Source organism: Plectropomus leopardus, chromosome 6 (assembly GCF_026936395.1).
Source record: "Plectropomus leopardus strain MGB_pleo_1.0 chromosome 6, ASM2693639v1, whole genome shotgun sequence".
NCBI classification, from domain to species: domain Eukaryota; kingdom Metazoa; phylum Chordata; class Actinopteri; order Perciformes; family Serranidae; genus Plectropomus; species Plectropomus leopardus.
Window position 1 is genome coordinate 32,485 of NC_142181.1, and position 27,457 is coordinate 59,941.

General features: G+C 45.6%; 3 protein-coding genes across 7 annotated transcripts in view; all 3 read left to right on the forward strand.

Moving 5' to 3' along the window:
- Positions 1-9,250, forward strand: part of nyap2a (neuronal tyrosine-phosphorylated phosphoinositide-3-kinase adaptor 2a) — an 18,425-nt gene extending 9,175 nt beyond the window's left edge. Inside the window, exons 6-9 of the mRNA XM_088078362.1 lie at positions 1,255-2,328; positions 3,624-3,758; positions 3,832-3,944; positions 6,955-9,250. Of these exons, the coding sequence (XP_087934488.1) occupies positions 1,255-2,328; positions 3,624-3,758; positions 3,832-3,944; positions 6,955-7,182 (1,550 nt within the window). The 3' untranslated portion in view covers positions 7,183-9,250. The remainder of the gene's footprint in view (positions 1-1,254; positions 2,329-3,623; positions 3,759-3,831; positions 3,945-6,954) is intronic.
- A 592-nt stretch (positions 9,251-9,842) lies between these two features.
- Positions 9,843-16,624, forward strand: LOC121938730 (uncharacterized). Of its 4 annotated transcripts, none has more exons than XM_088078361.1 (6): positions 9,843-10,203; positions 10,981-11,170; positions 12,024-12,388; positions 13,276-13,354; positions 13,575-14,340; positions 15,491-16,624. In XM_088078361.1, the coding sequence occupies exons 2-6, from the start codon at positions 11,002-11,004 to the stop codon at positions 16,296-16,298; spliced, it is 2,187 nt and encodes a 728-aa protein (XP_087934487.1). In that variant the 5' UTR covers positions 9,843-10,203; positions 10,981-11,001; the 3' UTR covers positions 16,299-16,624. The 4 variants fall into 4 exon arrangements, with proteins under 4 accessions (XP_087934487.1, XP_087934485.1, XP_087934484.1 ...); XM_088078359.1 differs by having other exon boundaries at positions 9,843-10,117; positions 13,276-13,342; XM_088078358.1 differs by having other exon boundaries at positions 9,844-10,117.
- A 385-nt stretch (positions 16,625-17,009) lies between these two features.
- Positions 17,010-27,257, forward strand: rnf168 (ring finger protein 168). Of its 2 annotated transcripts, none has more exons than XM_088078363.1 (8): positions 17,010-17,320; positions 18,552-18,716; positions 18,953-19,154; positions 19,562-19,632; positions 23,298-23,453; positions 23,718-23,800; positions 23,941-24,004; positions 25,126-27,257. In XM_088078363.1, the coding sequence occupies exons 2-8, from the start codon at positions 18,570-18,572 to the stop codon at positions 25,756-25,758; spliced, it is 1,356 nt and encodes a 451-aa protein (XP_087934489.1). In that variant the 5' UTR covers positions 17,010-17,320; positions 18,552-18,569; the 3' UTR covers positions 25,759-27,257. The 2 variants fall into 2 exon arrangements, with proteins under 2 accessions (XP_087934489.1, XP_087934490.1); XM_088078364.1 differs by having other exon boundaries at positions 17,027-17,320; positions 18,552-18,689.
- Positions 27,258-27,457: the final 200 nt, after the last annotated feature.

The window sequence follows — 27,457 nt, forward strand, 5'->3', positions numbered from 1 at the left end:
ACAAGACACCTGCCACACACCTGATAGTTCAGAAAGACACCTGTCACACACCTGCCAGTTCAACAAGACACCTGCCACACACATGCCAGGTCATAAGATACCTGTCACACACCTGCCAGTTCAACAAGACACCTGCCACACACCTGCCAGTTCAACAAGACACCTGCCACACACCTGCCAGTTCAGAAAGACACATGTCATACACCTGCCAGTTCAACAAGACACCTGCCACACACTTGCCAGGTCACAAGACACCTTCCACACACCTGCCAGTTCAACAAGACACCTGCCACACGTTTGCCAGGTCACAAGACACCTTCCACACACCTGCCAGTTCAACAAGACACCTGCCACACACCTGATAGTTCAGCAAGACACCTGTCACACACCTGCCATTTCAACAAGACACCTGCCACACACATGCCAGGTCATAAGATACCTGCCACATACCTGCCAGTTCAACAAGATACCTGCCACACAGCTGCCAGATCAGCAAGTCACCTGTCACATACCTGCCAGTTCAGCAAGACACCTGCCACACACCTGCCAATAAATCCAGGCACCTGGCATTTAAACATACTTGGTGGTTCAACGTGATAGTCATTCTCAGTGTATTCAGTGTCTTTAGTGTCCTCGGTGTATTTAGTGTCCTCAGTGTACTCAGTGTTTTCAGTGTCCTCAATGTATTCAGTGTCCTCACTGTCTTCACTGTCCTCAGTGTATTCAGTGTTCTCATTGTATTCAATGTCCCCAGTGTATTCATGGGTCTTTGTGTAATCAGTGTTCTTTATGTCTTTAGTGTCCTCAGTGTATTCAGTGTACTTTGTATACTCAGTTTCCTCAGAGTCTTTAGTGGCCTCAGTATATTTCGTGCATTCAGTGTCCTCAGTGTATTCAGTGTTCTCAGTGCCTTTAGTGTCCTAAGTGTACACAGTGTACTCAGTGTCTTCAGTGCATTTAGTGTCCTAAGTGTAGCAAATGTCTATAGTGTCCTCAGTGTCCTTACTGTCTTCATTGTATTCAGTGTCTTCAGTGTTCTCCATGTATTCATTGTCCTCAGTGTAATCAGTGTCCTCAGTGTCCCTAGTGTCTTCAGTCTTCAGTGTATTCAGTGTATTCAGTGTCCTCAGTGTCGTCAAAGTATTCATTGTCCTCAGTGCCCTCAGTGTAATCAGTGTCCTCAATGTCTTTAATGTCCCCAGTGTCGTTAGTGTCTTCAGTGTCCTAAATGTCTTTTTGTCTGTCCCCCTGCAGCTCGAGGACATGTTCATAGCGAGGACAGGAAGATGCCTCCCCCCAAACCCAAGAGGAACCCAAACACTCAGCTAAGCACCTCCTTCGATGAGTCTTACATTCGTAACCATGGCAACAGGAAGTCTTCCTTGCGATGGGACCATACTTCGTCCCAGACTCAGAGTCCGGTGTCGAGAGACACAGATGACGAGGAGCCCGTCTATATCGAGATGGTGGGAAACATCCTGCGGGAGCTCGGCGGTCAAGACGGCATGGAGGACGAGCAGAGCGAGGCGGTGTACGAGGAGATGAAGTACCCGATGCTAGAGGACTTCCTGCAGGACACCGCCATCGTGGACCCAGACGCCTGGGCGTCCCGCAGCTCACTCTGCGACATCCCGGCACCATTCCCTAACCTGCTGACTCACCGCCCGCCACTGCTTGTCTTCCCCCCCGCCCCCGCCCAATGCTCCCCTAACTCTGACGAGTCCCCCCTCACCCCACTGGACGTCACTCGACTGCCTGTCATGGACAATGTGTCCTACAGCAAATCAGGCAGCGCTGAACATACACAGAGCTCCACCCACCACCGCAAGGACAGAGACCAGGACCGGGACCGAGACAGAGACGGGGATCGAGACCGGGACAGGGACCGGGACCGGGACCGAGACCTTCCCCCCACTCACACCATCACATCCTCTGGACGCTCATCAGCTCCGCCTCTCCCCTCCAACCTCTACAAGTCTGGCTCCACCCACAGTGGTCATGGTTATCCCCGCAGCCAATCAGCATGTCCGTCTCCAGTCAGCATGGGGCGTTCTCTGACGCCTCTGAGCCTGAAGAGGCCGCCGCCATACGACGCTCTGATGGCTGGAGGAAGTATGCCCCGCTCCTCCTCTTCCTCGTCATCGTCTTCACACCGGGCTGGGGAGGGTGGGGCTAAACTCAGTAGCTCCTCCTCCACGCACGGCTCCATGCAAAACGTGTCAATGAGGTCACAGACTCCAACCAGCCCATTAGACGAACTCAACAATCTGTTTACCTCCAGCAGAGCGCCGATGAAGAAAGGAGGCCGAAAGAGCAGAGGGAGCGAAGGTTAGTACACCAGTACTACACCAGTACTGCGCCAGGACCCTCACAGAGGAGGAGGAAAAACTCCCCCAAAAACTCTTTAACTGGGAAAAAACAGGGAAGAGCCAAACCTCAGGAAGAGCGACTGAGGAGGGATCTCCCCACAGGACAGACAGTGATAGATGGCGTGTTTACAAACCAGATCAACATCAAAAAATCGATTAAAATTTTTAAAAAAGCCTGTAGGTGCTGGTGCAGTCTGCAGGGGTCAGTTCAGGCTGTAGGAGTTAGTTCGGCCAGTAGGGGCTGGTTCAGCCTGTAGGGGCTGATTCAAGCGGTAGGATCAAAAATAAGAAAATGCATGATGGGAATATTCCATCCCTGTTGTTCAACTTCAGGAGCACAAAGTTTGTTTCATGGAATATGACTCATTATATTTATATTTATTTTTATATTTAGACTGTTTTTTATTGCTCATATTATTTTATCTGGCTGACATTTGACACATTATCTGAAAAAACCCACAGCACTGTCCGTGGTGCTGAAACATTGATAAATGATACATGAGAAATCCAAAGCACTGTCCGTGGTGCTGAAACATTGATATATGATATTTGAGAAATCCACAGAGCTGTCCGTGGTGCTGAAACAGTGATATATGATATATGATAAATCAACAGCACTGTCCGTGGTGCTGAAACAGTGATATATGATATTTGAGAAATCCACAGCACTGTCGGTGGTGCTGAAACATTGATAAATGATACATGATAAATCACAGAGCTGTCCGTGGTGCTGAAACATTGATAAATGATACATGATAAATCCACAGAGCTGTCCGTGGTGCTGAAACAGTGATATATGATATATGAGAAATCTAAAGCACTGTCCGTGGTGCTGAAACATTGATATATGATATATGATAAATCCACAGCACTGTCGGTGGTGCTGAAACGTTGATTTATGATATACGATAAATACACAGTACTGTCCGTGGTGCTGAAACAGTGAGGTATGATACATGAGAAATCAAAAGCACTGTCTGTGGTGCTGAAACAGTGATATATGATATATGAGAAATCCAAAGCACTGTCCGTGGTGCTGAAACGTTGATATATGATGAAGTTCTTAATAGTTCTGTATTTGACAGGCTCTCGTTGAAGTCATACAGATCTTCCTTTGGTTCTGCTAGTTCTGCTGGTTCTATGGTTGAGATACTTTGACAAATCGATTTTTGTGTCACATTGGACAAATAAATTAACTTCTGTTTTTGTTTTATCATGCCTCTACCTTGTCTTTGTCTTTGTGTGTCTCTGAAGGAGACTCCAGGTCTCTGCCCAGACATGACAGTAAGGACAGAGATGGACAGTCCAGTCCAGTGTCTAGCAGGATGGGGAGGTCATCTGTTAGCCCGACCATGATGTTGTCTGGAGGAGGAGGAGGAGCAGGAGGAGGTGAGTTAGTCAGCAAAAAATTCTAAAATATGACAAGAATCACAAAAATGTAAAAATTTAACCTTTTCTGCAGAAACAAAGTCAACATGTAAACTCGGACGTTCAGCCTCGACATCAGGAGTTCCTTCCCCGGGTGGGACGCCACAGCGTCACCTGCACGAGCAACATCACCCCGCCCTCAGCCAGGTACAACACCTGTAAAATACCTGTCAGTCTACTTGTCTGTAAAATACCTGTCTGTCTACCTTCCTGTAAAATACCTGTCTGTCTGTGTACCTGTCTGCTTTCTGTCTGGTGAGTTTGCTCTTTTTTTGTAAATCAGAAAACAAACAGCAGTTTTATTTTAAACATAAAAATCAACAGTCTTTATATTTCAGGATTCACCTTCACTGAATGCCCGAACGTAAAATGTTTTAGAGATGGACAGAAGCTTTTGTCCATTAGCTGACCCTGTCCCAACTCAGACATCTCTACTGTAAACATGAAAACAAGGTGTTTACGTTGTTATTTCAGTTTTGTTAAAAATCTGCAGTGTTTGAATGAAATGTTCTATATATGTTGAATGAATCTGTGATTTTAAAAAAAGTACTGATACAAACATTAAACTAACATTAAAACAAATAAAACAGCAATTTTACACTAACATTAAACTTACATTAAACGAACATAACATTAAATTTAAACCAACATTAAACTAACATTAAACTAACATAGAATTAAATTTACACAAACATTGAACTAACACTGAGTGAACACTACAACGCTGTAGCAGATTAAACCTAATTTTTAACAATTATTTACTCTAATAAAAAATTTAACTTAACTCACCATGTACTAACCCCGCCCACCATCACATAACTCCGCCCTCTATGGCGTGGCCATTTTAGGAGACTTTGTTTATTATTTTACCCCTTTATTGTTGTTTGTTCTTCTGCTTTTTAAAGGTGCAATACCTAACTCTGGACAAAGACAGTTGATTGTTGAGTGTCATCGTGGTGATTTGGTCGTATTGAACAGGCGGACAGTGAGACTCAATGATCAATCTCTTTCAGCAGAGTGACACTCTGAACCTTCAGATGAAAAATATATTTGTCTTCGTAATGATAATGTACATTTACATGACATCTGTAACTTTGTGTGTTAATGTCTGCTGAGGAGTCTGATAATAAAATCTAAAATTTCACCATATTCAGAGTTCAATTATCAGACTTAAACTTCAGTGTGATGGTTTTTAATTCCTACATGTTTCTGCTCCGCCTCCTTAGTTTATTGAACATCACTTGTTATCATCGTTTAAATGTCGACAACCTGAGAGTGAAGATAAACTTTGTGACAGCTGGCAGGACGAGCTCTAAGGAGCGCTCACACATAACACTGACACGTAACGCTCACACGTAACACTCACACATAACGCTCACATGCAGCGCTCACACGTAACGCTCACACGTAACGCTCACACGTAACACTCACAATACTCACACGTAACGCTCACCTGGATCGCGCTCATGGAGTGCTGACACGGACCACTGACATGGACCGCTGACACGTAACGCTCACACGTAACGCTCACAAGTAACACTCACACGGAGCGCTCACACGAAACGCTCACACGTAACGCTCACACAGAGCGCTCACACGGAGAGCTCATTATTAACGCTCACCTGGAGCACGCTCATGGAGTGCTGACACGGAGCGCTCACACGTAACGCTCACACGGAGAGCTCATTATTAACGCTCACCTGGAGCACGCTCATGGAATGCTGACACATAACGCTCACACGTAATGCTTACATGGAGCGTTCACACGGAGCGTTCACACGGAGCGTTCACACAGACGCTCACTTTACAGTTTTCAGCTGTTTACTAAATGAAGTCAAACAGCTGCAATATTCACCTCCACACACAGAACACCGACATGAATCAATGAATGTTTTAATATCAAACACAAAAAGTCAGTGACAGCACCGATCAGTAATCAATAATTAATCCTAACAGTTCGGAACTAAAGGTTATTCATTTATGTTGTAGAAATATAGAAGTTTCAGTGTGAGAAAAAAAAAACTTTAGTCTGTTGATGATATAAAAGTTATAAAAGTAATTTCTTATTTTTTTTACAACAGAAAATACGATTTAATAAAACAATCTTAAAAACTCATTAACCCTTTAATTTAATGAAGACTAAAATTGACTCAAAATAACAGCAAGGACACGAACAACCACCAGAGACGATCAATAAAAGATTAAAATGTCCACAGAGGAAAAAAATGCAACAACAAACACATGGACAACAGATCAATGAGTCAAAAAAAAATCTTACACACCAACCACACATGAAACATTAAACATGAAAAAGAGCTCAATCAGTGATCAGTCAGTGATCAATCAGTGATCAATCAATCATCAGTCAGTGATCAATCATTGATCAATCAGTAATCAGTCAGTGATCAATCAGAGATCAGTCAGTGATAAAACATTGATCAGTCAGTGATCAATAAGCAATCAGTCAGTAATCAGTGAGTTATCAATCAGTAATGAGTCAGTGATCAATCAGTAATCAATCAGTAATCTGTCAGTAATCAATCACTGATCAGTCATTTATCAGTCAGAGATCAGTGATTAGTTATTGGTTATTTAGTGATCAGTATGTGATCAGTTAGTCAGCAATTAGTGATCAGTTATTGATCAGTTAGTCTTCAGTCAATGATCAGTTATTGGTCAGTCAGTGATAGGTTAATGATCAGTTGGTGATTAATCAGTGATCAGTTACTGATTTTTCAAGTCAAGTCAAGTCAATTTTATTAAGAAAGCTAAAGTTAGTGATCAAATAGTGATCGGTCTGTCATTGATCGGTCAGTGATCAGTCATTGATTGGTCAGTGATCAGTCAGTAATTAATCAGTGGTTACTCATTTATCAATCAGTGATCAGCCAGTGATCAATCAGAGATCAGTTAGTGATCAGTCAGTGATTCGTTTTTGGTTATTTAGTGATCAGTATGTGATCAGCTAGTCAGCAATTAGTGATCAGTTATTGATCAGTAAGTCATCAGTTGGTGATCAATCAGTGATCAGTTACTGATTATTCAAGTCAAGTCAAGTCAATTTTATTAATAAAGCTAAAGTTGGTGATCAGTCATTGATCGGTCAGTGGTCAGTCATTGATCGGTCAGTGATCAGTCATTGATTGCTGTGTTGTAGATGCCGTGGCTGTGTGGAGACTCCACCATGATGGAGATGATCGAGAAGAAGCGGATTTTGTGTCGAGAGATTAAATGTCGTCAGCGTCCGGAGAAGAATCTGTGTAAACAGGACAGCATGCCCATCCTGCCCAGCTGGAAGAGGAAGCAGCCGCCACCCTACTCTGCCCCGCCCACCGCCGCGGCCGGACAGACCACCACCACCGTGTTCTGGGACACTGCGATCTGAGACGCGCCACGGCGTATCCGGATGATGACAGAGCCATCAGGCCGAGCCCCCCGCAGCCACCACTCCTCCCTCATCGATTTATTGGCATGATCTGCCAAGCCTTCGCCGCCGCCGCTCGGCTGACGAGTCGGTAAAGGTCACTTCCTGTTGGCATTCACGCAAAGAGTCGTTCAGTGACTTTAGCCGGTATTGATTGATTATTGATGAAGCGATCAGGCGACTGATCAAACCCTGATGCCTTCAGAACCGAGCAAAGGAGAGAAATCAGCATAATCAATCCAGATCCAAAGCGATCAATACACTGAATCAGTATTATTATTGTGTTGATCCAATCCACCGATCAATATGTCTGAACACGTGACAGTTGTATATTTATGACATTAGATTTATGTTTTAAAATCCTGAACATGTTTTTTTAAACCTCACACGAACACAGGAAGTGACCTTGTGTCGTCAGTGAAACGACATGAAAGAATCAGGTGTCCTGTCGTCCAATCAGAGAGCAGGAGGCGTCCAGGTGTAGCAGAGCTTTCTGTTGTCTTTCTACTTGTTATTTTTCTATCGAAAAAAGATTCAGATGTTTTTTACAGTCTGACAATCGTGTAGCAGAACGCTGTGAAAGATGGTTTATAAACTTCTCTGTGTGACAAAAAATGACCACAATCTGTCGTTTTTTGTATCGAAAAATGAACCTGTGACTCTCGTCTGCAACAAAGTCGCAATTTTATATTCACACAACTTTTATTATGATCCCGAGAAAATAATTATTTTCAAATGAAAGTATTTTAGCATGTTGTTGGTTAGTTGGGTCTGATCCACTGTCCCAGAAACAGACTGGACACTAGTTAAACTCCAATTTGACTCCAGTTAAACTCCAGTTTGACTCCAGTTTAACACCAGTTTGACTCCTGTTTAACTCCTGTTTAACTGTACGTAATTTCCAGTTAAACTCCAGGTTATCTTCAGTTTGACTGCAATTTTACTTCCAGTTTGACACCACTTCAGCTCCAGTTTAACTACACTAGACCTTACTTTAACTGTAGATTATCTCCAGTTTAACTCCACATTATCTCCAGTTCGATTCCAGTTTAACTCCTGTTTAACTGTAGATTATCCCCAGTTTAACTCTACTTTATCCCCAGTTTGACTTAAGTTTTATCCGCAGTTCAGCTACAGTTCAACTTCAGTTAAACTGTCTCCAGTTTGACTCCTGTTTGACTACAGTTTAATTCAAGTTTAACTCCAGTTTAACTTCAGTGTAACTGTAGAATATCTATTTTTGGGCTCTGGATCACTCCATGTCTGCAGACAGAGTTGAGTGATTATTGATGGATGAAGTGTATTGATTATTGATGGATGAAGTGTATTGATTATTGATGGATGTGGACTAGTTGATGAGCATGATGTCAGAGTATTATGGGATGTGATGGTGAAACCTGTGTAATGTATGTAAATCAGCCTGACGCCACGGCGAGATTAAATGTTTCAATATGCACACACACATCTCAGTTCACCTGAGATCACCTGAGATCACCTCAGTTCACCTGAGTTCACCTGAGTTAACCTGAGTTCATCTCAGTTCACCTGACTTCTCCTGAGCTCACCTGAAATCACCTGAGTTAACCTGAGTTCACCTGAGTTAACCTGAGTTCACCTGAGTTAACCTGAGTTCACCTGAGTTAACCTGAGTTCATCTCAGTTCACCTGAGTTCACCTGAGTTAACCTGAGTTAACCTGAGTTCATCTGAGTTCACCTGAGTTCACCTGAGTTAACCTGAGTTCATCTGAGTTCACCTGAGTTAACCTGAGTTCACCTGAGTTAACCTGAGTTAACCTGAGTTCATCTGAGTTCACCTGAGTTAACCTGAGTTCACCTGAGTTAACCTGAGTTCATCTGGGTTCAAAGTGATTTCAATTCAGAGATCAGATGATTTAGTTCCCACACAAACATGTAAACATGTAAACATAAAAACACAGTTTGTGTTTCAGAAAACATCATGAAAAAACACAGTTTAATAAAAACTCAAGTTTAACTGTAATAAAAAGTTTATATGAAGAAGAACAATCATTTAAATTATTTCATTATTTGTTTTATTTTAATGACACCACTAGAAGAGATTATTTATCAGATAATTTACAGATTATTTTTAAGGTATTCTCCAGATTATTTTTCACATATTTTACAGATTACTTTTAGTATATTTCAAAGATTATGTTCAGATATTTTACAAATTACAGATTGTGTTTTAGTATTTACAGATTTTTCAGATATTTTACAGATATTTTTCGGATTGTCTTTCAGATATTTTACAGATTATTTTTTCAGATACTTTACAAATTACAGAATTTGTTTTAGTATTTACAGATTGATTTTCAGATTGCTACATATTATTGTTCAGATATTTGACAGATTATTCTTTAGATATATACAGATTATTTTTCAGATATTTTACAGATTATTGTATATATTATTTTTTTAGATTATTCTACAGATCAGTTTACAGATTATTTTATATATTCTTCTTTCAATTTTTTCATATATTTTACAGATTATTGTATATATATATTAGATTATTTTACAGATTATTTTAAATATTTTCTGTTAGAGATTTTTCTTTTCCGGCGAAGCCCTTTCAAAATAAGACTACTTTGAAAGGCAGTGACCCGGATGTGTATTTCGGCGCCATATTGGACACAAAGACAGCAGAGAATCATACCGACGGACCGACAGACTGTCTCCGTGTCCCGCCGTGTCTCGGTGTCTGTCCCGTGGTGTGTGTCCCCCGTTGTCTGTCCCCTCGTGTGTCCTCGCTGTGTGTCCCCGCTGATGGAGCGCAGTGAGACCTTCCTGTCTCAGGCGGAGCGGATTTTGGAGGACGCGGTGGACTCCGCTGTGTCCCTGATCCACCGGGAGACAGACAGCGAGCAGCGGAGGGTGAGGACACTCTGAGACACTCTGAGAGACACTGAGACACACTGAGACACTCTGAGAGACACTGAGAGACACTGAGAGACACGAGCGTAAATATGAATATAAAAATAAATATAAATGAAACGGTAAATTTCCGGTGAAAAAAGTAAAAATTGTTATTTGTTTTTAATATTTATTTTATATAAAATACATTATTTATAAATAAATTATGAATTAATTAATTAATTTATAATTTATAAATAAATTATAAATTAATTAATTAATTTACAGAGATTTACGATGTTTAACATCTTCAGAAAATAAAAAGCTCTTATTTTAACATCTTCGGAGGGAAATCCTGACGTCACTTCCGTCTTTGCTGAACAGTTGAAACGCGATTTTAAAAGACATGAAAATATTAATTTAATGAACGAAGAAAAAACTTTATTGAGTGTGAGTGTGTGTGATTGTGAGTGTGTGTGAGTGTGTGTGTGTGTGTGTGTGTGTGTGTGAGTGTGAGTGAGTGTGTGTGAGTGTGTGAGTGTGAGTGAGTGAGTGTGTGAGTGTGTGTGAGTGTGAGTGTGGGTGTGAGTGAGTGTGTGTGAGTGAGTGAGTGTGTGAGTGTGTGTGAGTGTGAGTGTGGGTGTGAGTGAGTGTGTGTGAGTGAGTGTGTGTGAGTGTGTGAGTGAGTGTGAGTGTGTGTGTGGGTGTGAGTGAGTGTGAGTGTGTGTGTGTGTGTGAGTGTGTGTGTGTGTGTGAGTGAGTGTGTGTGAGTGTGTGAGTGAGTGTGTGTGTGAGTGTGAGTGAGTGTGTGTGAGTGTGTGAGTGTGTGTGTGTGTCTAAAATGTGCCTTTATTTTGGAAGGTGTTGACGTCCTGTCTCTGCAGGTGGCGGTGGTCCTGAGGGCGATGTCCCGGGAGGCAGTCCGTCAGATCTACAGAGTCTTCAGAGAACTCTTCGTCTCCATGGTAACAGAGAACAGAGCTCTGGAGGACAAAGTGAGACATTTGGAGTCTGAACTGAGGACAAGGGACGAGACGGACAGGACAAAGACACTCTACAGGATCAAATCATCAGGTGAGGACGGGAGAGACAGCTGAGGACAGAGAGATGAGATAGGAAAGGACAAAGACACAGTAGGCGACAGAGACACAGCTAAGGAGAGAGAGACAACTGAGGACAGAGACACAGCTGAGGACAGAGAGACAGGAGAGGACTGAGAGACAGGCAAGGACAGAGGGACAGCTGAGGACAGAGAAACAGGAAAGGATAGAGACACAGGTGAGGACAGATACACAGTAGAGGACCGAGAGACAGGCAAGGACAGAGGCAGAGGTGAGGACAGAGACACAGGAGAGAACCGAGAGACAGGCAGGGACAGAGGGACAGCTGAGGACAGAGAAACAGGCAAGGACAGAGAGACAGCTGAGGACAGAGACACAGGCGAAGACAGAGACACAGGAGAGGACCAAGAAACAGGCAAGGACAGAGAGACAGCTGAGGACAGAGAAACAGGCAAGGACAGAGAGACAGCTGAGGACAGAGACACAGCTGAGGACAGAGACACAGGCGAAGACAGAGAGACAGCTGAGGACAGAGACACAGGAGAGGACAGAGAGACATAGGCGAGGACGGAGACACAGCAGAGGACCGAGAGACAGGCAAGGACAGAGGGACAGCTGAGGACAGAGAAACAGGCGAAGACAGAGAGACAGGAGAGGACAGAGAGACAGCTGAGGACAGAGGCACAGGAGAGGACAGAGAGACAGGAGAGGACAGGGAGACAGCCGTGGACAGACAAGAGATACTTCCTGTCTTACTGTCATGTGCTTCCTGTCTTACTGTGACGTACTTCCTGTCTTACTGTCATGTACTTCCTGTCTTACTGTCATGTACTTCCTGTCTCACTGTGGTGTCCTCACTCCTCCAGATGGCCCCGCCCTCTCTCTGGATATCAGCCAACCAGCTGCTGACCCCACGGCGCTCGCCATGGCTATCCTGAACTCTGCCACGTCTCGCCGCAGAGTGGGAGGCGACCTTCAGGTTCCTCTGGTCATCATCAGCCAGCCTCTCCCTGGACCAATCACAGGTCGGGACAGCCCCGTCTCCCTGACAACGCCGCAGATAAGCGATCAGACCACTGTGAATGCCGCTCAGATCGAGGTGGTGTTAGAACCTGACGAATCACCGGGAGATGTGACATCACTTCCTGTGGCTCATGATCAGCCAACCAGTTATCCCACAGCTGGTGAAGACCCGCCCACTCCAGAGGAGGGGGAGGAGCCAGCTGATGATGTAAGAGTTATTTACATATGTATACATTAATTTTTTTATATGTTAATGTTTTTATACATTCAGTCGTATATGTTTACACACACACACACACACACATATACACACGTGTGTGTGTGTGTGTGTGTGTGTGTAGCATTTATATTCAAATATCCATATTTCAACATTTATATTTCTATTCAAATCTATTTATATTCATACATTTCTACATGTGTATATTTTGTTGTGATCACAAATTCCATGGGCCCCGCCGGTGTTCAGGTCCTTCAGGTCCTTTGGGGCCTTTGAACCTGGGGGGTCGTGGTCATGCTGACCTGGACCAGACTTCCTCCTGACCCTCACGGCGTTCACACGACTCCAAACTTAAGAAAAACTCGTAGGACTTTCTTACACTCTCCAAACATCACATGCGACCACATGACATCACTGCAAGCGGCGTTCACGTCACGGCGTTCAGGTCACAGCGCTCAGGTCACGGCGCTCAGGTCACGGCGTTCTTACAGACGGGCCACTGACTCCAGGAGGAGGACTGTTGTTTTCCCGGTGAACTCGGTTCAAACAGTCGGCTGGTTTTCGAGTGTCGGATTGAGGCTCATTTATCGGGAGACACAGAGAGACGCCTGAGATTTTTCAAAATAAAGAAAAACGTGTTTTTATTTTGTTTGATCTTCGTGATCACACCTGAGTGACATCAGAGGGTCAGAGTGTCCTCATGCTATCCCACTGTGTCCTCCTCCGTCCTATCAGTGTCTGTCTCCGCACAGCCGACCATCACATGACCCCGATCAGTCAGACCACGCCGCTGGCTCCTGACCTGATCCACTCAACATTAAAATACAAACGATTTTCACCTGAGAACAGGTGACAACAGGCTGCTGTCATTTTTTCAGGAAACGGACGTCAAAATGGAAACTGTTCAACCGACACTGACTGATGGGCGAGCAGCTGAGACGACAGGTGTGTCAGTAGGTGAGTCAGTAGATGTGTCAGTAGGTGAGTCAGCAGGTGAGTCAGTAGGTGAGTCAGCAGGTGAGTCAGCAGGTGAGTCAGTAGGTGAGTCAGCAGATGAGTCAGCAGGTGAGTCAGTAAGTGAGTCAGCAGGTGTGTCAGCAGGTGTAATAAATGTACTGATAATAATCTGCGGTGGGCTCGTTGGTGTCAAAGGGTAACCTGTTGGCCTCCTGTGCAGCTGTGAGCGAGGAAGAGCAGAAGGAGCAGGAGCGGAGGAGGCGCAGGGAGCTGTACAAGGAGAAGCGTTTCTTCTGCGAGCTGTGTAACAAAGGCTTCCACCAGCAGCACCAGCTAAGAAAACACGTGTCGTGCCACCTGAAGCCGTTCCCCTGCAGTTCCTGCGACAAAGGTTTCTACAAGGCACGCTCGCTGCAGCGGCACCAGCTGAGCCACCGGCTGCAGGAGGCGCAGGACGGCGACCCCGACGGGCTGCTGCCCTGCGACCAGTGCGACAGGAAGTTCAGGCTGCCGCGCCAGCTGCGAGTGCACAAGGCCTCCCATCGGCTAGAGAAGTCGCCGCTCCGCTGCCGCTTCTGTGAGCGCACCTTTACCTCGGCCGGCGCGCTGCGGTACCACGAGGTGTCGCATGCTCAGGTCAAGCCCTTCATGTGTGATGTCTGCGGGAAAGGCTTCACCCGCAAGAAGAGCCTCCGTGAGCACCAGACCGTCCATACTGGCGCCCGGCCGTATGCCTGCCTCACCTGTGGCAAGACCTTCTCCACCGCCAGCAACCTGCGTGTCCACAAAAGGTCGCACTCGGATGAGCGGCCCTACAAGTGCTGCGAGTGCGACAAGGCCTTCAAATGCAAGATGGGCCTGCTGCAGCACCGAGTCGTCCATTCGGGAGAGAAACCCTTCATGTGCCAGACCTGCGGACTGAGCTTCGGCCTCAAGTACAACTTCCAAAGACACCTGCGGCTCCACAACGGAGAGAAACCCTTCAGGTAAAACACCTCAGATTATAGACACGCCCCTGATTATAGAAACACCTGGGATTATAGACACACCTGGGATTATAGACACACCTCAGATTATAGAAACACCTGGGTTTATAGACATACTTCAGATTATAGAAACACCTGGGATTAGACAAACATCTCAGATTATAGGAACACCTGGGTTTAAAGACACACCTCAGACTATAGAAACACCTGGGATTAGACAAACATCTCAGATTATAGAAACACCTGGGTTTATAGACACACCTCAGATTAAAGAAACACCTGGGTTTATAGACACACCTCAGATTATAGAAACACCTGGGTTTATAGACACACCTCAGATTATAGAAACACCTGGGTTTATAGACACACATCAGGCTATAGAAACACTTGGGATTATACAAACATCTCAGATTATAGAAGCACCTGTGTTTATAGACACACCTCAGATTATAGAAACACCTGGGATTATACAAACATCTCAGATTAAAGAAACACCTGGGTTTATAGACACAACTCAGATTATAGAAACACCTGGGATTATACAAACATCTCAGATTATAGAAACACCTGGGTTTATAGACACACCTCAGATTATAGAAACACCTGGGATTATAGACACATTTTAGATTATAGAAATACCTGGAATTATAGACACAGCTCAGATTATAGAAAATAGCTGGGATTGTAGACACACCTGGGTTTATAGACACACCTCCTATTATAGAAACACCTCAGATTATGGAAACACCTGGGTTTATAGACACACCTTTTAATACAGAAACACCTCAGATTATAGAAACACCTGGGTTTATAGACAGCTCAGATTATAGAAAACACTTGAGATTATAGACACAGCTCAGATTATAGAAATTTTGGAATTATAGACAAAACGCTTTTATATTATCATTATTTTATATTATAGAAAACACCTGGGATTATAGAAACACCTCAGATTGTAGACACAACTCAGAATTGCAGAAGAACATCACACTGTGCTCTAACGTATCCTCTCTCTTGTCCTGTCTCCTGTCCTCTCTGGTGTCCTCTCTCTTGTCCTCTCTCCTGTCCTGTCTCTTGTCCTGTCTCCTGTCCTCTGGTGTCCTCTCTCCTGTCCTGTCTCCTGTCCTCCGTGTCCTCTCTGGTGTCTCAGGTGTGATAAATGTGGCGAGGGATTTTCAGGGACGTGGGCTCTGAAGACTCACATGCTGGTTCACGGCGTGGAGAAGCCGTTCATGTGCGACTTCTGCGGGAAGACGTTTTTCTACAACTGTCAGCTGCAGAAGCACCAGCAGCTGGTGCACGACGGTGGCAGGGAGCGCCAGGTGGCGGCAGGCGAGGCTGTGGGAGGAGTTGTGTGCAGACGGCGGCGAGGCACCGCAAAGCCGTACAGCTGTAAGGTTTGTCTTAAGAGCTTCAGCAGCAGCAGCACGCTGAGGACACACGAGAAGAGCCACGCCGAGAACAAAGAGTTCACCTGTGACACCTGCGGGAAGTCCTTCCACCTGCGCCACCTGTTCGTGTACCACCTGAGGCAGCACAGCGGCACCCGGCCACACGTCTGCGGCGTCTGCGACAAAGGCTTCCTGGTGGCTTCGCAGCTGAAGCAGCACGAGCTGCTGCACACTGGAGTCAAACCGCACAAGTGCGAGCAGTGCGGCAAAGAGTTCCGCACGCCGCAGAACTACCACCGCCACCTACTGGTGCACAGCGGCGAGAAGCCATACGAGTGCGGCGTGTGCAGCAGGAAGTTCAGGCAGTCCAACCAGCTCAAGTCTCACATGCAGATCCACACCGGCGTCAAGCTGTACGCCTGCCAGCGCTGCGGCCATGGCTTCTCTGACTCCCGGCAGCTGAAGAAACATTGCTGCGGAGACGAGCTGCAGAGCGCAGAGGCCGCCAGCCGGCGCAGGAAGCAGAAGGGCGTTTTCCCGTGGAGCGAGGGCTTCACCAATGAGTGACATCATCAGCACTCCTCTGAGTTAGCCTAGCTTAGCATAAAGACTGCAAACAACTAGCTTAGCGTAGCATAAAACACACAGACCAATCAGCTGTCGAGTGATGATGATCTGTGATGTCATCTGACTCCACAGAGCGCCGCAGCAGTGAACTGAAAACACGGAGATCAAATGTCCCTCCAAAGAATTTCTGTTTTTTATTTTTAACCCAGAAAAACAAAAATCTGCGAAGAATGAGTCTGTTTGTAGTTTGAGTTTCTGTTTGAGCAGCAAACAAAAGTTTCTGTTGCACCTCGTCTCTGACGGATTAAAGGACGTTTTCACCCAGATCAACTGTCCTCTGTCCGTCTGTCTGTCCCTCTGTCTGTTTGTCCTTTTGTCTGTCCTCTTACCACACACTCTAGTCCACACAAACACATTGGTGAAAAATATTGTATACACTAATAACAACAACAATACAATACTACTAGGAACAATAATAATAATTATTATTATTAGCAGTAGTAGTAGTAGTGTTTGTAGGAATAATTATTTGTATTAATAATAATAATTATTATTATTAGCAGTAGTAGTAGTAGTATTTGTAGGAATAATTATTATTTGTATTAATAATTATTATTAGTAGTATTTATGATAATAACAATATCAAACTCTTGTTCTCAGTGATAAACAACGACAGATTTAAACAGTAAATCAGGTTCCTTCCGGTTTTTATTTAATTGATGTTTAATTACTTTTATTTATTTCATTTCTATGACCTTGCGGCCTGAGCGCCTCCGTTCCGGAACCTCTGTACCGGAACTGTTTTTTACCACGGCACATGAAGGCGGCACACGGTCTGTGCGCAGGCGCACTGTGTCAACTGTTGGTTCGCGCGGCAGCCGGAGGCAGAGGAAAACGGTGCCGTTAGCGGGTAACGGAAGCTCCCGGTGACCGGTCACAGGCCCCGAGCAGTGCTCCCACAGGCCCCGAGGCTCCCGGTGGAAGCTCCGGTCAGCAGCTCCAGCCGAGTTGGAGAATTAAAGGTGAGACCCGTGGGCTTACTGTTAGCAGCTAACTGTTAGCAGCTAGCAACCTCAGCGGCTGTTAGCTCATAAAGTTGGCTGTGTGCTAGCTCAGTTAGCTTTGAAGCTAACTAACTGGAATGTTCAGGTGAGCGGAGCTCAGGCGAGAAACGCTTTTAACTGTAACGTTTACACATGTTTACCTGTACCCTGCTCACCTGTCCAGACTTCCGGTAATACAACGTTAGCATTAGCAGCTAGTTGTCTCAAAGTTTCCCCTGCTGTTGTTTGTTGTTGTTGTTGTTGTTGTTGTGCTCGGTGTGAGTCAGCAGCCTGACGGTTTAATCATTTCGATTAAAAGTTAGACGGATCAGACAGTCTATGTTCAGTGTTTACGTGTCGACAGGAAAAAAAAAATCTTTTTTGGTTTTTGATTAGTTTGTTATTTTATTTTTAGCTTGCGTTGCTTGGTTTGACGTCAGAGTTTGCGTCATTAGCCTCATTCCCGCTGCACAAAAAAATCCGCTAACATCACAGACACTCATACACCATCACAGACACTCATACACCATCACAGACCATCATACACCATCACAGACACTCATACACCATCACAGACACTCATACACCATCACAGACACTCATACACCATCACAGACCATCATACACCATCACAGACCATCATACACCATCATACACCATCACAGACACTCATACACCATCACAGACCATCATACACCATCACAGACACTCATACACCATCACAGACCATCATACACCATCACAGACACTCATACACCATCACAGACCATCATACACCATCACAGACACTCATACACCATCACAGACCATCATACACCATCACAGACACTCATACACCATCACAGACACTCATACACCATCACAGACACTCATACACCATCACAGACCATCATACACCATCACAGACCATCATACACCATCACAGACCATCATAGACCATCATACACCATCACAGACACTCATACACCATCACAGACCATCATACACCATCACAGACACTCATACACCATCACAGACCATCATACACCATCACAGACACTCATACACCATCACAGACCATCATACACCATCACAGACACTCATACACCATCACAGACCATCATACACCATCACAGACCATCATACACCGTCACAGACTGCCATGGTACAGTGACACCATGTTTTGTCTGAGGGTTGATGTGCTGACTCCTCCCTCTGCAAATAACCACAGAAGAAGAAGAGGAGGAAGATGGCGCCGGTGTCAGGCAGACGAGGGGCGGAGCTATCTCTGGACGACTGCCGCTGTCCAGTCTGTCTGGAGATCTTCATGGAGCCGGTGACTCTGCCCTGCACACACACCTTCTGCAAGGTATCACACGTCCCCCTTACCTCCCAGGTGTGTCACTGAAGGTTTCACATGACCTCTGCGTCTGTCTGAAACTTTAAATCTTTAACTGCAGTTTTTGGTCATCAGTTTCTGCTTCAGCAGAAAACTTCCTGTTTTAAACAAACTGCAGCAGAATAAAGATGATCTGTTTGTTCCTCTGAATCCAGAGTGAGACCATTGTGTTGTCATGGAAATACAACCCCTGTGTCTTTCTGCCTGATTAACATATTATGGGATGTTGTCAGGAGTGCTTCCTGGAGTCGGTGGATAAGGCTACGCTGTGCTGCCCGCTCTGCAGGAAGAGAGTGTCCACGTGGGCTCGCCAGAACAGCCGGAACAATACGCTGGTCAACCAGAAGCTGTGGACTCACATCCAGACCAGCTTTCCTCTGCAGTGTCAGCGCCGCCAAAACGGGCAGGACGCCATCGCCGAGGATGACCCTGCAGGTACCGACTGCACACACAGACATACCGTAATACTGTTCATCTGATGAGGGGTAACAACTCCTCAAAACAACCATCAGAGAAGATGAGTTAGTGATCTGCAGGAATAGGACATGAAGGAGAGAGGAGCAGAGAGTGTGAGCCAGCCCTAACTATAAGCTTCATCAAAGAGGAGAGTCTGAGCCAGCCCTAACTGTGATCGTTATCAAAGAGGAAAGCCTGAGCCAGCCCTAACTATAAGCTTTATCAAAGAGGAGAGAGTTTTAAGTCTGCTCTCCAATTTGGAGACAGTGTCTGCCTGTTGGACGGAAACTGGAAGATGGTTCCACAGAAGATGAGGCTAATCAGGTTAACAGTTTTCATTGATCCCTGGTGTTTGTGTGTGTTTGTGTGTCTGTGTGTGTTTGTAGTCTCAGTGAGTTTTCCCAGGGTCAGTCAGCCTGGAGAGCTGAAGAGAGAATACGAGGATCAGGTCACCAAAGTAAGTTAAGTCTACTTACAATATTAATAATAATGATAATAATAATTATTATATATAATGACTGTGTTCTTGTTTTTCAGTCTTATTCAGAATCAGAATCAGAATGCTCTTTATTGTCATTATACAGTGTATAACGAGATTGGAGACCTTCTCCATTCCTTCAGTGCAAAGTACAAAAGCTTTTTACAGAATTATGTACGAGATAGAAATGAAAATATAAAAAAAATAGACTTATATACAGCTATGTACATGGGTGTGGAGGTATAAGTTAAATAATAAATATGAGTAGAGCGACTCGGTGTATTGCATGACATATTGCACAGTATGTGAAGTATATTGCACAGATAGAAATATATTGCACAGGAAATATATTGCACATGGAAGATAATTAGGGTGTGCACCCGGTGGATTGAGGTAGGGATGTGATGTATAATGTCTATTGTCTGTTGTGGTGTCCGGGGTGGTTATTTGTGAGAGTTCACGGTGGTGATGGCTCTCGGAAAGAAACTGTTTCTCAGTCTGTTTGTCCTTGCCTTGATGCACCTGTAGCGCCTGCCTGAGGGCATCAGGTCAAACAGCTGAGCGCCAGGGTGTGAGCTGTCCTTGATCATGTTATGTGCTCTGCTGAGGCACCGGGTGGTGTATATGTCCTCCAGGGAGGGGAGAGGGCAGCCAATGATCTTTTGGGCTGTTCTGACTGTCCTCCGTAGTCTCTCCCTGTCAGCCTCAGTGCAGCTCCCGTGCCAGGTGGTGATGCAGTAGGTCAGCAGGCTCTCGATGGACGAGCGGTAGAACGCCAGCAGCAGCTTCCTGTCCAGGTTGTTCTTCCTGAGGATTCTCAGGAAGTGTAGTCGCTGCTGAGCCTTCTTGATGACCGCTGTGGTGTTGTCGGTCCAGGAGAGGTCGTCGGAGATCTGGACTCCCAGGAACCTGAATGTGTGGACCCTCTCCACGCATTCACCGTTGATGTAGGGGGGGGCAGGTCAGTTCTGTTCCTCCTGAAGTCCATAATGATCTCCTTTGTTTTTGCGGTATTTAGTGCCAGGTTGTTGTCTGAGCACCAGGTCGCCAGCTTCTGGACCTCCTCTCTGTAGGCTGTCTCATCTTCCCGTGAAATTAGCCCGACCACAGTGGTATCATTGGCAAATTTTACGATGATGTTGGTACTGTTGGTCGGACTGCAGTCGTAGGTGTAGAGACAGTACAGGAGGGGGCTCAGCACGCAGCCTTGTGGTGAACCAGTGCTCAGTGTCCGGGTAGAGGAGAAGTGGGGGCCAAGTCTCACAGTCTGGGGTCTGTCGGTCAGAAAGTCTTTGATCCAGCTGCATGTGAGGGGAGGGAGGCCCAGGATGGTCAGTTTGGTGGTCAGAATGTCCGGGATTATTGTGTTGAATGCCGAGCTATAATCCACAAAGAGCATCCTGGCGTAGCTCTGCTGCTGTTCCAGGTGACACAGTACTGCATGCAGAGCTATGTCGATGGCGTCCTCCGTGGATCTGTTCGCCCGGTATGCGAACTGGTGCGGGTCCAGTGTGGGGGGAAGGCAGTCCTTGATGTGCTGTAGGACCAGTCTCTCGAAGCACTTCATGATGACGGGTGTGAGGGCAACAGGACGGTAGTCATTGAGGCTGGTTATGGGTGTCGTCTTTTTAAGGACAGGGATGATTGTGGTAGATTTCAGGCAGGTGGGGATGACTGCTTGGGCCAGGGAGAGGTTGAAGATCCTACAGAAGATGTGGGACAGCTGGTGGGCACATGCTCTGAGGACCTTGCCAGGTACTCCGTCTGGGCCAGCGGCCTTCCGGGGGTTAACTGACTGGAGCACCCGTCTCACCTCGTGCTCCTCTACAGTGAGTGGGGGGGTGCTGGGACCTGGTGTGGGTGGGGCTGGATCAGATGGGTGTTGCTGTGGTGATTCAAAACGGGCAAAGAAGCAGTTAAGCTCCTCTGCCAGCGACATGCTCATATCACCCGGTGTAGCAGTGCAGCCTCTGAAGTTTGTGATGTTCTGTAATCCCTGCCACACCTCCCGTGGTCTGTTGCTGGCGAGGTGGGACTCTATCCTCCTCTTGTAGTCCGCTTTGGCGTTTTTTATTCCTCTTTTCAGGTCAGCTCGAGCTGTGCTGTAAAGAGCTCTGTTACCTGACCTGAAGGCGGAGTCGCGGTTTCTGAGGAGAGAGCGGACCTGGGTGGTCATCCATGGTTTCTGGTTTGGAAAAACCCGGATGGTTCTGACCACAGACACAGTTTCCATACAGAACTTGATGTAGTCCAGTACTGATCCTGTGAATGCTTCCAGGTCCTGGTGTTCAAATAGGTCCCAGTCCATCAGTTCAAAACAGTCCTGGAGCTCGCTAAGTGCATTCTCAGGCCAAGTTGTTATTGTCTTTGTTGTGGGCCTGGATCTGCGTCTGAGGGGGGTGTATGCCGGGGTGAGCAGCAGGGAGAGATGGTCTGACTGTCCGAGGTGGGGGAGGGGCATGGCTCTGTAACCGTGCTTGATGTTGGAGTATACATGGTCCAGCGTGTTTTCTCCTCTTGTTGGGCAGTCGACATGTTGGTAGAATTTCGGGAGTACAGTCTTTAGATTGGCCTTATTAAAGTCTCCCGTTATGATGTGGACGCCGTTGGGGTTAGCTCGCTGCTGTTCGTTTATGGCGCTCAGCAGGAGAGAGAGCGCCGTGTTAACGTTAGCGTCTGGTGGAATGTAAACAGCCGTGACGACCACCACTGTTAGCTCTCTCGGGAGGAAATAAGGCCGACATCTTACAGACATGTACTCGATGTCAGGGGAACAGTGTCCGTCTATAATTACACTGTTGTTGCACCAGTCCTCATGCACGTAGGTACAGAGCCCCCCTCCTCTGCTCTTACCGGAGTCTTTGGTCCGGTCCCGGCGATGCAGTGAGAGGCTAGCTAGCTGCACGCTAGCATCGGGGATCCTCGGGTTGAGCCAGGTCTCTGTGATGATGAGGACACAGCAGTCACGAACGTAGCGATTTCCCGCTAGTTGTAGTTCCAGGTCGTCCGTTTTGTGTGTCATGGATCTGGCATTGGTGAGATACAGGCTCGGGAGGGGTGGCTTGTGGGGTTGTTTTCTTAGCCTTAGCAGGAGGCCGGACCTGCAGCCTCGCTTCTGCTTCCTCTCCCTCCTCCGCCTGCGCCGCTTCCCTGACCCAACAACAATCCATGGAGAGCCCAGCAGTCTCGCTAGTTCGTCTGGTATATTGTGGTGGCGGTGGAAGTCGCTCGAGATGGTTACCTTGTGTCGGTAGCCGATATCCACCAGGTCTTGGCGGGTGTAGTGGAGGGTCTCCGAAGCGTGTGTGGGGAGAATACACGAAAAGATACACAAACATACCAGAATAAAATACAAAAAAGAGCACCGAAGGGGAGAGCCGTGAGCCGCTGCGTCCGTGCGCGCCGCCATTTTGGTGCACACAGTTATATTACTAACTGTCTGTTTAGTATCTTGTGTTTTTTTTGGTTGTTTAATTCACAGATTTGATAATGTGATGTAAAATATTCTGAGGTAGATTTTATCCGTATTTGAAGTTGAGTTTAATCTGTTTGAGCAGTTGGTGTCGTTGTTGTTCAGAGTCAGAGACAGATGATGATGAACCCGTGACTCTGTTATTAAACATTGTTGTTGTTGTTGTTGTCAGCTAACGGAGGAGAGGAGGGCGCTGGACGAGGCGGAGAGGAGGGCCAGTGAGGAGTACATCCAGAGACTGCTGCAGGAGGAGGAGGAGTTGCTGCAGGTGGAGAGGAGGAGGCGTGAAGACGACGAGAGGCTGGCCAGACTGCTGAGCAACCAGCTGGTCAGTGCTGAACATAAAACTGATTATCGCCGTCTTAAAGTTAAATTTGCACCCAGCCTCTGCACAGACGTGTCTCAGACCGTGTCTTGGTCTGAATGAAGTTTCTTCTGTCTGAGCGTCAATCCTCTGGATGAACTCCAGGGGGCACTCACATACTGTAAACTGTCTGGATTCTGTTTTTTCCGTTTCATGTTTCCATGTTTCTCTCTTTTACATTTTAATGCAGTTTTATTCTCAGTTTCTGAGTTTTATTTTCCTCCGCAGAACTCTGCTCCTGTCGCTCCTCCTGACGTCACTCCAACACACAAGAAGAAGAAGAAGGAGGTCAGCGGAGGACACATGGAGAGGTGAGTCCACTCATCTAATAACCAGACTCTGTCACCATGAAGGTGATGGTGAAGAAGATGATGGTGATGATGATGATTATGGTTAAGATACGCGTGTGTGTGTGTGTGTGTGTGTGTGTGTGTTTGTTTGTTTGTTTCAGGTTCTTGTGTCCTCTCCCGTCCAGCAGCAGCTCGTCCTCAGACTGCAGTTTTGTGGCCAACAAGGTGAGTTTAATCCAAACAGATAATTCAGGTTTCCATCACTTTGTATTTATTTTGGATTCAAAAACAAAGGAAAACACCTGAGAGCAACACTTGAACATTCTGTTTACTCATTTCTTACAGTAATAACAGTTTTATTAGAAAGAGCTGACAGTGAACCCTTCTGATGTTTGCTAATTGTCATACTTAAAGTGTTTTACAGATCAGTCAGGTCAAAGAGAGACATGTCAAACATCAATAATAACAGTGATTATAGACACATGAATAACAACATTAGTGACTATAACAGTGATTATAGACAAATGAATAATAATATCAATGATTGTAATAGTGATTATAGACATGAATAATAACATTAATGTATATAATGGTGATTATAGACATATAATAACATTAGTGACTATAACAGTGATTATAGACATGAATAATAACATTTATGTCTGTAACAGTGATTATAGACATATGAAGAATAACATTAGTGACTATAATAGTGATTATAGAATTAATAACATTAATAACTAACAGTGATTATAGAATTTTAAATTATAATAACAGCAGTGGGCGGGTCATGCCTAACATAAGACAAAAACGTATAGATGTGAATTATTTTACGTAAAAATAATTACAACCTAAAGATTTGACAAAAAAAGAGGTAAAACAATAAGTGACGTTAATGCGTTAAAGCAAACAGAGTAAGATTAAACGACAGAAGGCAGAAATATGGAACATACAGAACATCAACGTCTAGTACTGAGTGTCAGCTGCAGAGCTGAGGCTCAGTCTGTAGGGGCTGGCTCAGTCTTTAGAGACTGGTTCAGTCTTTATGTACTGGCTCAGTCTTTAGAGACTGGCTCAGTCTTTAGAGACTGGTTCAGTCTTTATGTGCTGGTTCAGTCTTTATGTGCTGGCTCAGTCTGTAGGGGCTGGCTCAGTCTTTAGAGACTGGTTCAGTCTTTATGTACTGGCTCAGTCTGTAGGGGCTGGCTCAGTCTGCAAGGGTTGGTCCAGTCAGTAGGGGCTGGTATGTACACTCTGCCTTCCCTCCTGACTCCCCTATTTTCATCAGGGAGGACTCACTAAAGAGGGAGGTTTGTATAAAGCTGAACTGAATCTTTGACTTCCAGGAGAACATCCTGGTCTCTGCTGAGGAGCTGCAGAAGGAGCCTGCCCTCCCTGAGCTGGATTATTATGGCCTTCAGACAGACAGATCACCACCTCCTTCAGTTGCCGAGGAGGACCAGCTCCACCCTGGGACTCTCAAGAGGAAGAGTTCAGAGCTGTATGCCACAGAGGACAAGGAGGTGTCTGTCTCCAAACAGGGCTGTCCCTCCTCTCTGGAGGTGGTCACTGAGTGGGAGGTGGAGCTTCTTAGGAGAAGACAGCAGGAGGAGGAGGACCGGCGGCTGGCTCTGCTCCTGCAGAAGGAGCTGGACCAGGAGGAGAAGCTGAGAGCCACCGACCGAAGCAAAGGATCCTCTGACCCATACCTGCTCCGCCAGACCAGCAGAGGGAGGGAGGAGACCGCCAGCTCCGACTCCTCCAGGAGCACCTCCACAAACACTACGAGTGCCTCCAGCACCTCCACAAGCACTTCAAAGACCTCCACCCCTTCGTCCACAAAGACCTCCTCCTCTATGAAGACCTCCTCTTCTACAAGAACCCCCTCTTCTGCAAAGAAGTCCTCGTCTTCAACCCCGTCCTCCAGAGGCAGAAAACAGGCCACTCTGACCGAGATGTTCTCCAGCCTGAGCAGCTGAACCCCTGTCTCCTCCTGTGTCCCCCTTTGTGTCTCCTTCTGTCTCCTCCTGTCTCCCTCTGTGTCTCTTTCTGGGTTCCAGAGTCTCAGGTGTCTTTTTCTCTTCACTTTTCCCTCTTAATCAATAAAAAACATTTTTTTTAGTTGAACTGAAACTCCGCAGTGTTTATTTTAGTTACTGTGGAGACACTACGAGGGCAAAGGTTTTTGGACTGCTGAGTGTCCCTCCACATGTGACTGAGACACTGTGGTCCTCCATGTCCTCCAGTCTCACGGTTCAGTTCACTGGGGACAATACTAACTCAACACTGACGCTGGTGTGAGAAATATAAATATGTAACATATAGTGAGAGTGAAGCTCCGCTCCACCCGAGGACTGTACTTAGTTTTGTATTTGAACAGGAAACAGATGATGCATGCTGTAAAGTTCAGGCAGATTTTGGTTTGACATAAATTGGTTTTAAATAAAGTTTTGGGGCAGAATTCTTTGCTTCTGTCAGCAGATTTTCACTTTTGCAACTTTTTCTGACTATTTTCACACAGAATTTCACTGACTGAGCAGAGCTCAGCTTGAATCGTATTTCACACAGTGACAGTCCATCACTCTGTGTCCCCTCTCTAAATCATTATTATGTGTCCTATCTCTGAATCATCAGTGTCCCCTCTCTGAATCATCACTGTGTCCCCTCTCTGAATCACCACTCTGTGTCCCCTCTCTAAATCATTATTATGTGTCCTATCTCTGAATCATCACTGTGTTCCCTCTCTGAATCATCACTCTGTGTCCCCTCTCTGAACCCTGATGTGCCCTGAGGTCCCTGATTGCAGCGCAGACGGAGCAGCAGTTTGACTCTTGCAGTGGAGAATTGATTAGCTGATCAGAGCTGATCAGAACAATGAGAGGAGCAGCTGCTGCAGAATGAACGGTTCAGTTTCACCTTCACCGCTCCTAAAGTCCCACTGCTTCATCTGTGCCTAGAGTAGGTTCTTCTGCTCCGTCGGTGCCCAGAGTACATTCTACTGCTCTGTCAGTGCTCACAGTACATTCTGCTGCGCCGATTTCTTCAAATTTGGCACAAACATCCAGTGAGATTCAACGACAAACTGATCTGAATTCGAAGGTCAGAGGTCACTGTGACATCACCATGTTGTCATATTTCAGGAACAGAAGGGGAGGCGTTTTTTCAGACTGAACTGGTGACACCAGTCTGTAACCTGATTGGTTCATGGAGTCAGATTACGATAACGCGGTTAACTGTTTATGGCTGAAAAAGTTTTGATCTGATATCAGACGAGTTTTTGGCTGGTGAAGTGACGTTTTAATCTGTTGGTTCAAACAATCAGATGCTTCATGTTCTGAAGGTCTTCACTTAAACTTGTTTTTTCCTGTAAAACAAAACTCATTGTTCTGATTTTCAAGGGTTTTGCATCAAATGATATTTCAGCGCTTGAACTAAAATAAATCACCAGCTGTAGACGAGCAGCAGCATGAAGCGATAATCTGTTCCGGCTGAACTTTAAAACGCTGAGCTACATGTTGTTTCAAACTTTGGGGCCTTTTGTTTAATATTCTGCTGCGAATTAACTTTCAACAGCAACATAATTAATATTTTTTCATATCTACGATAGTTTGATGATATTTTACAGATTAATTCAGAAAAAATGTTCGTGTGAGAAAATGTCAGAAAAACTTTTCAAAA

Excerpts from the sequence above, each read along its gene's own strand:
- rnf168 (XM_088078363.1), top strand. The coding sequence starts at position 18,570 with ATGGCGCCGGTGTCAGGCAGACGAGGGGCGGAGCTATCTCTGGACGAC. Across the intron at positions 23,801-23,940 it reads AGCGGAGGACACATGGAGAG|GTTCTTGTGTCCTCTCCCGT; the intron begins GTGAGTCCACTC and ends TGTTTGTTTCAG. Across the intron at positions 24,005-25,125 it reads GCAGTTTTGTGGCCAACAAG|GAGAACATCCTGGTCTCTGC; the intron begins GTGAGTTTAATC and ends TTTGACTTCCAG.
- LOC121938730 (XM_088078358.1), top strand. The coding sequence starts at position 9,851 with ATGTGTATTTCGGCGCCATATTGGACACAAAGACAGCAGAGAATCATA. Across the intron at positions 11,171-12,023 it reads CTACAGGATCAAATCATCAG|ATGGCCCCGCCCTCTCTCTG; the intron begins GTGAGGACGGGA and ends TCACTCCTCCAG. Across the intron at positions 12,389-13,275 it reads GGGAGGAGCCAGCTGATGAT|GAAACGGACGTCAAAATGGA; the intron begins GTAAGAGTTATT and ends TCATTTTTTCAG.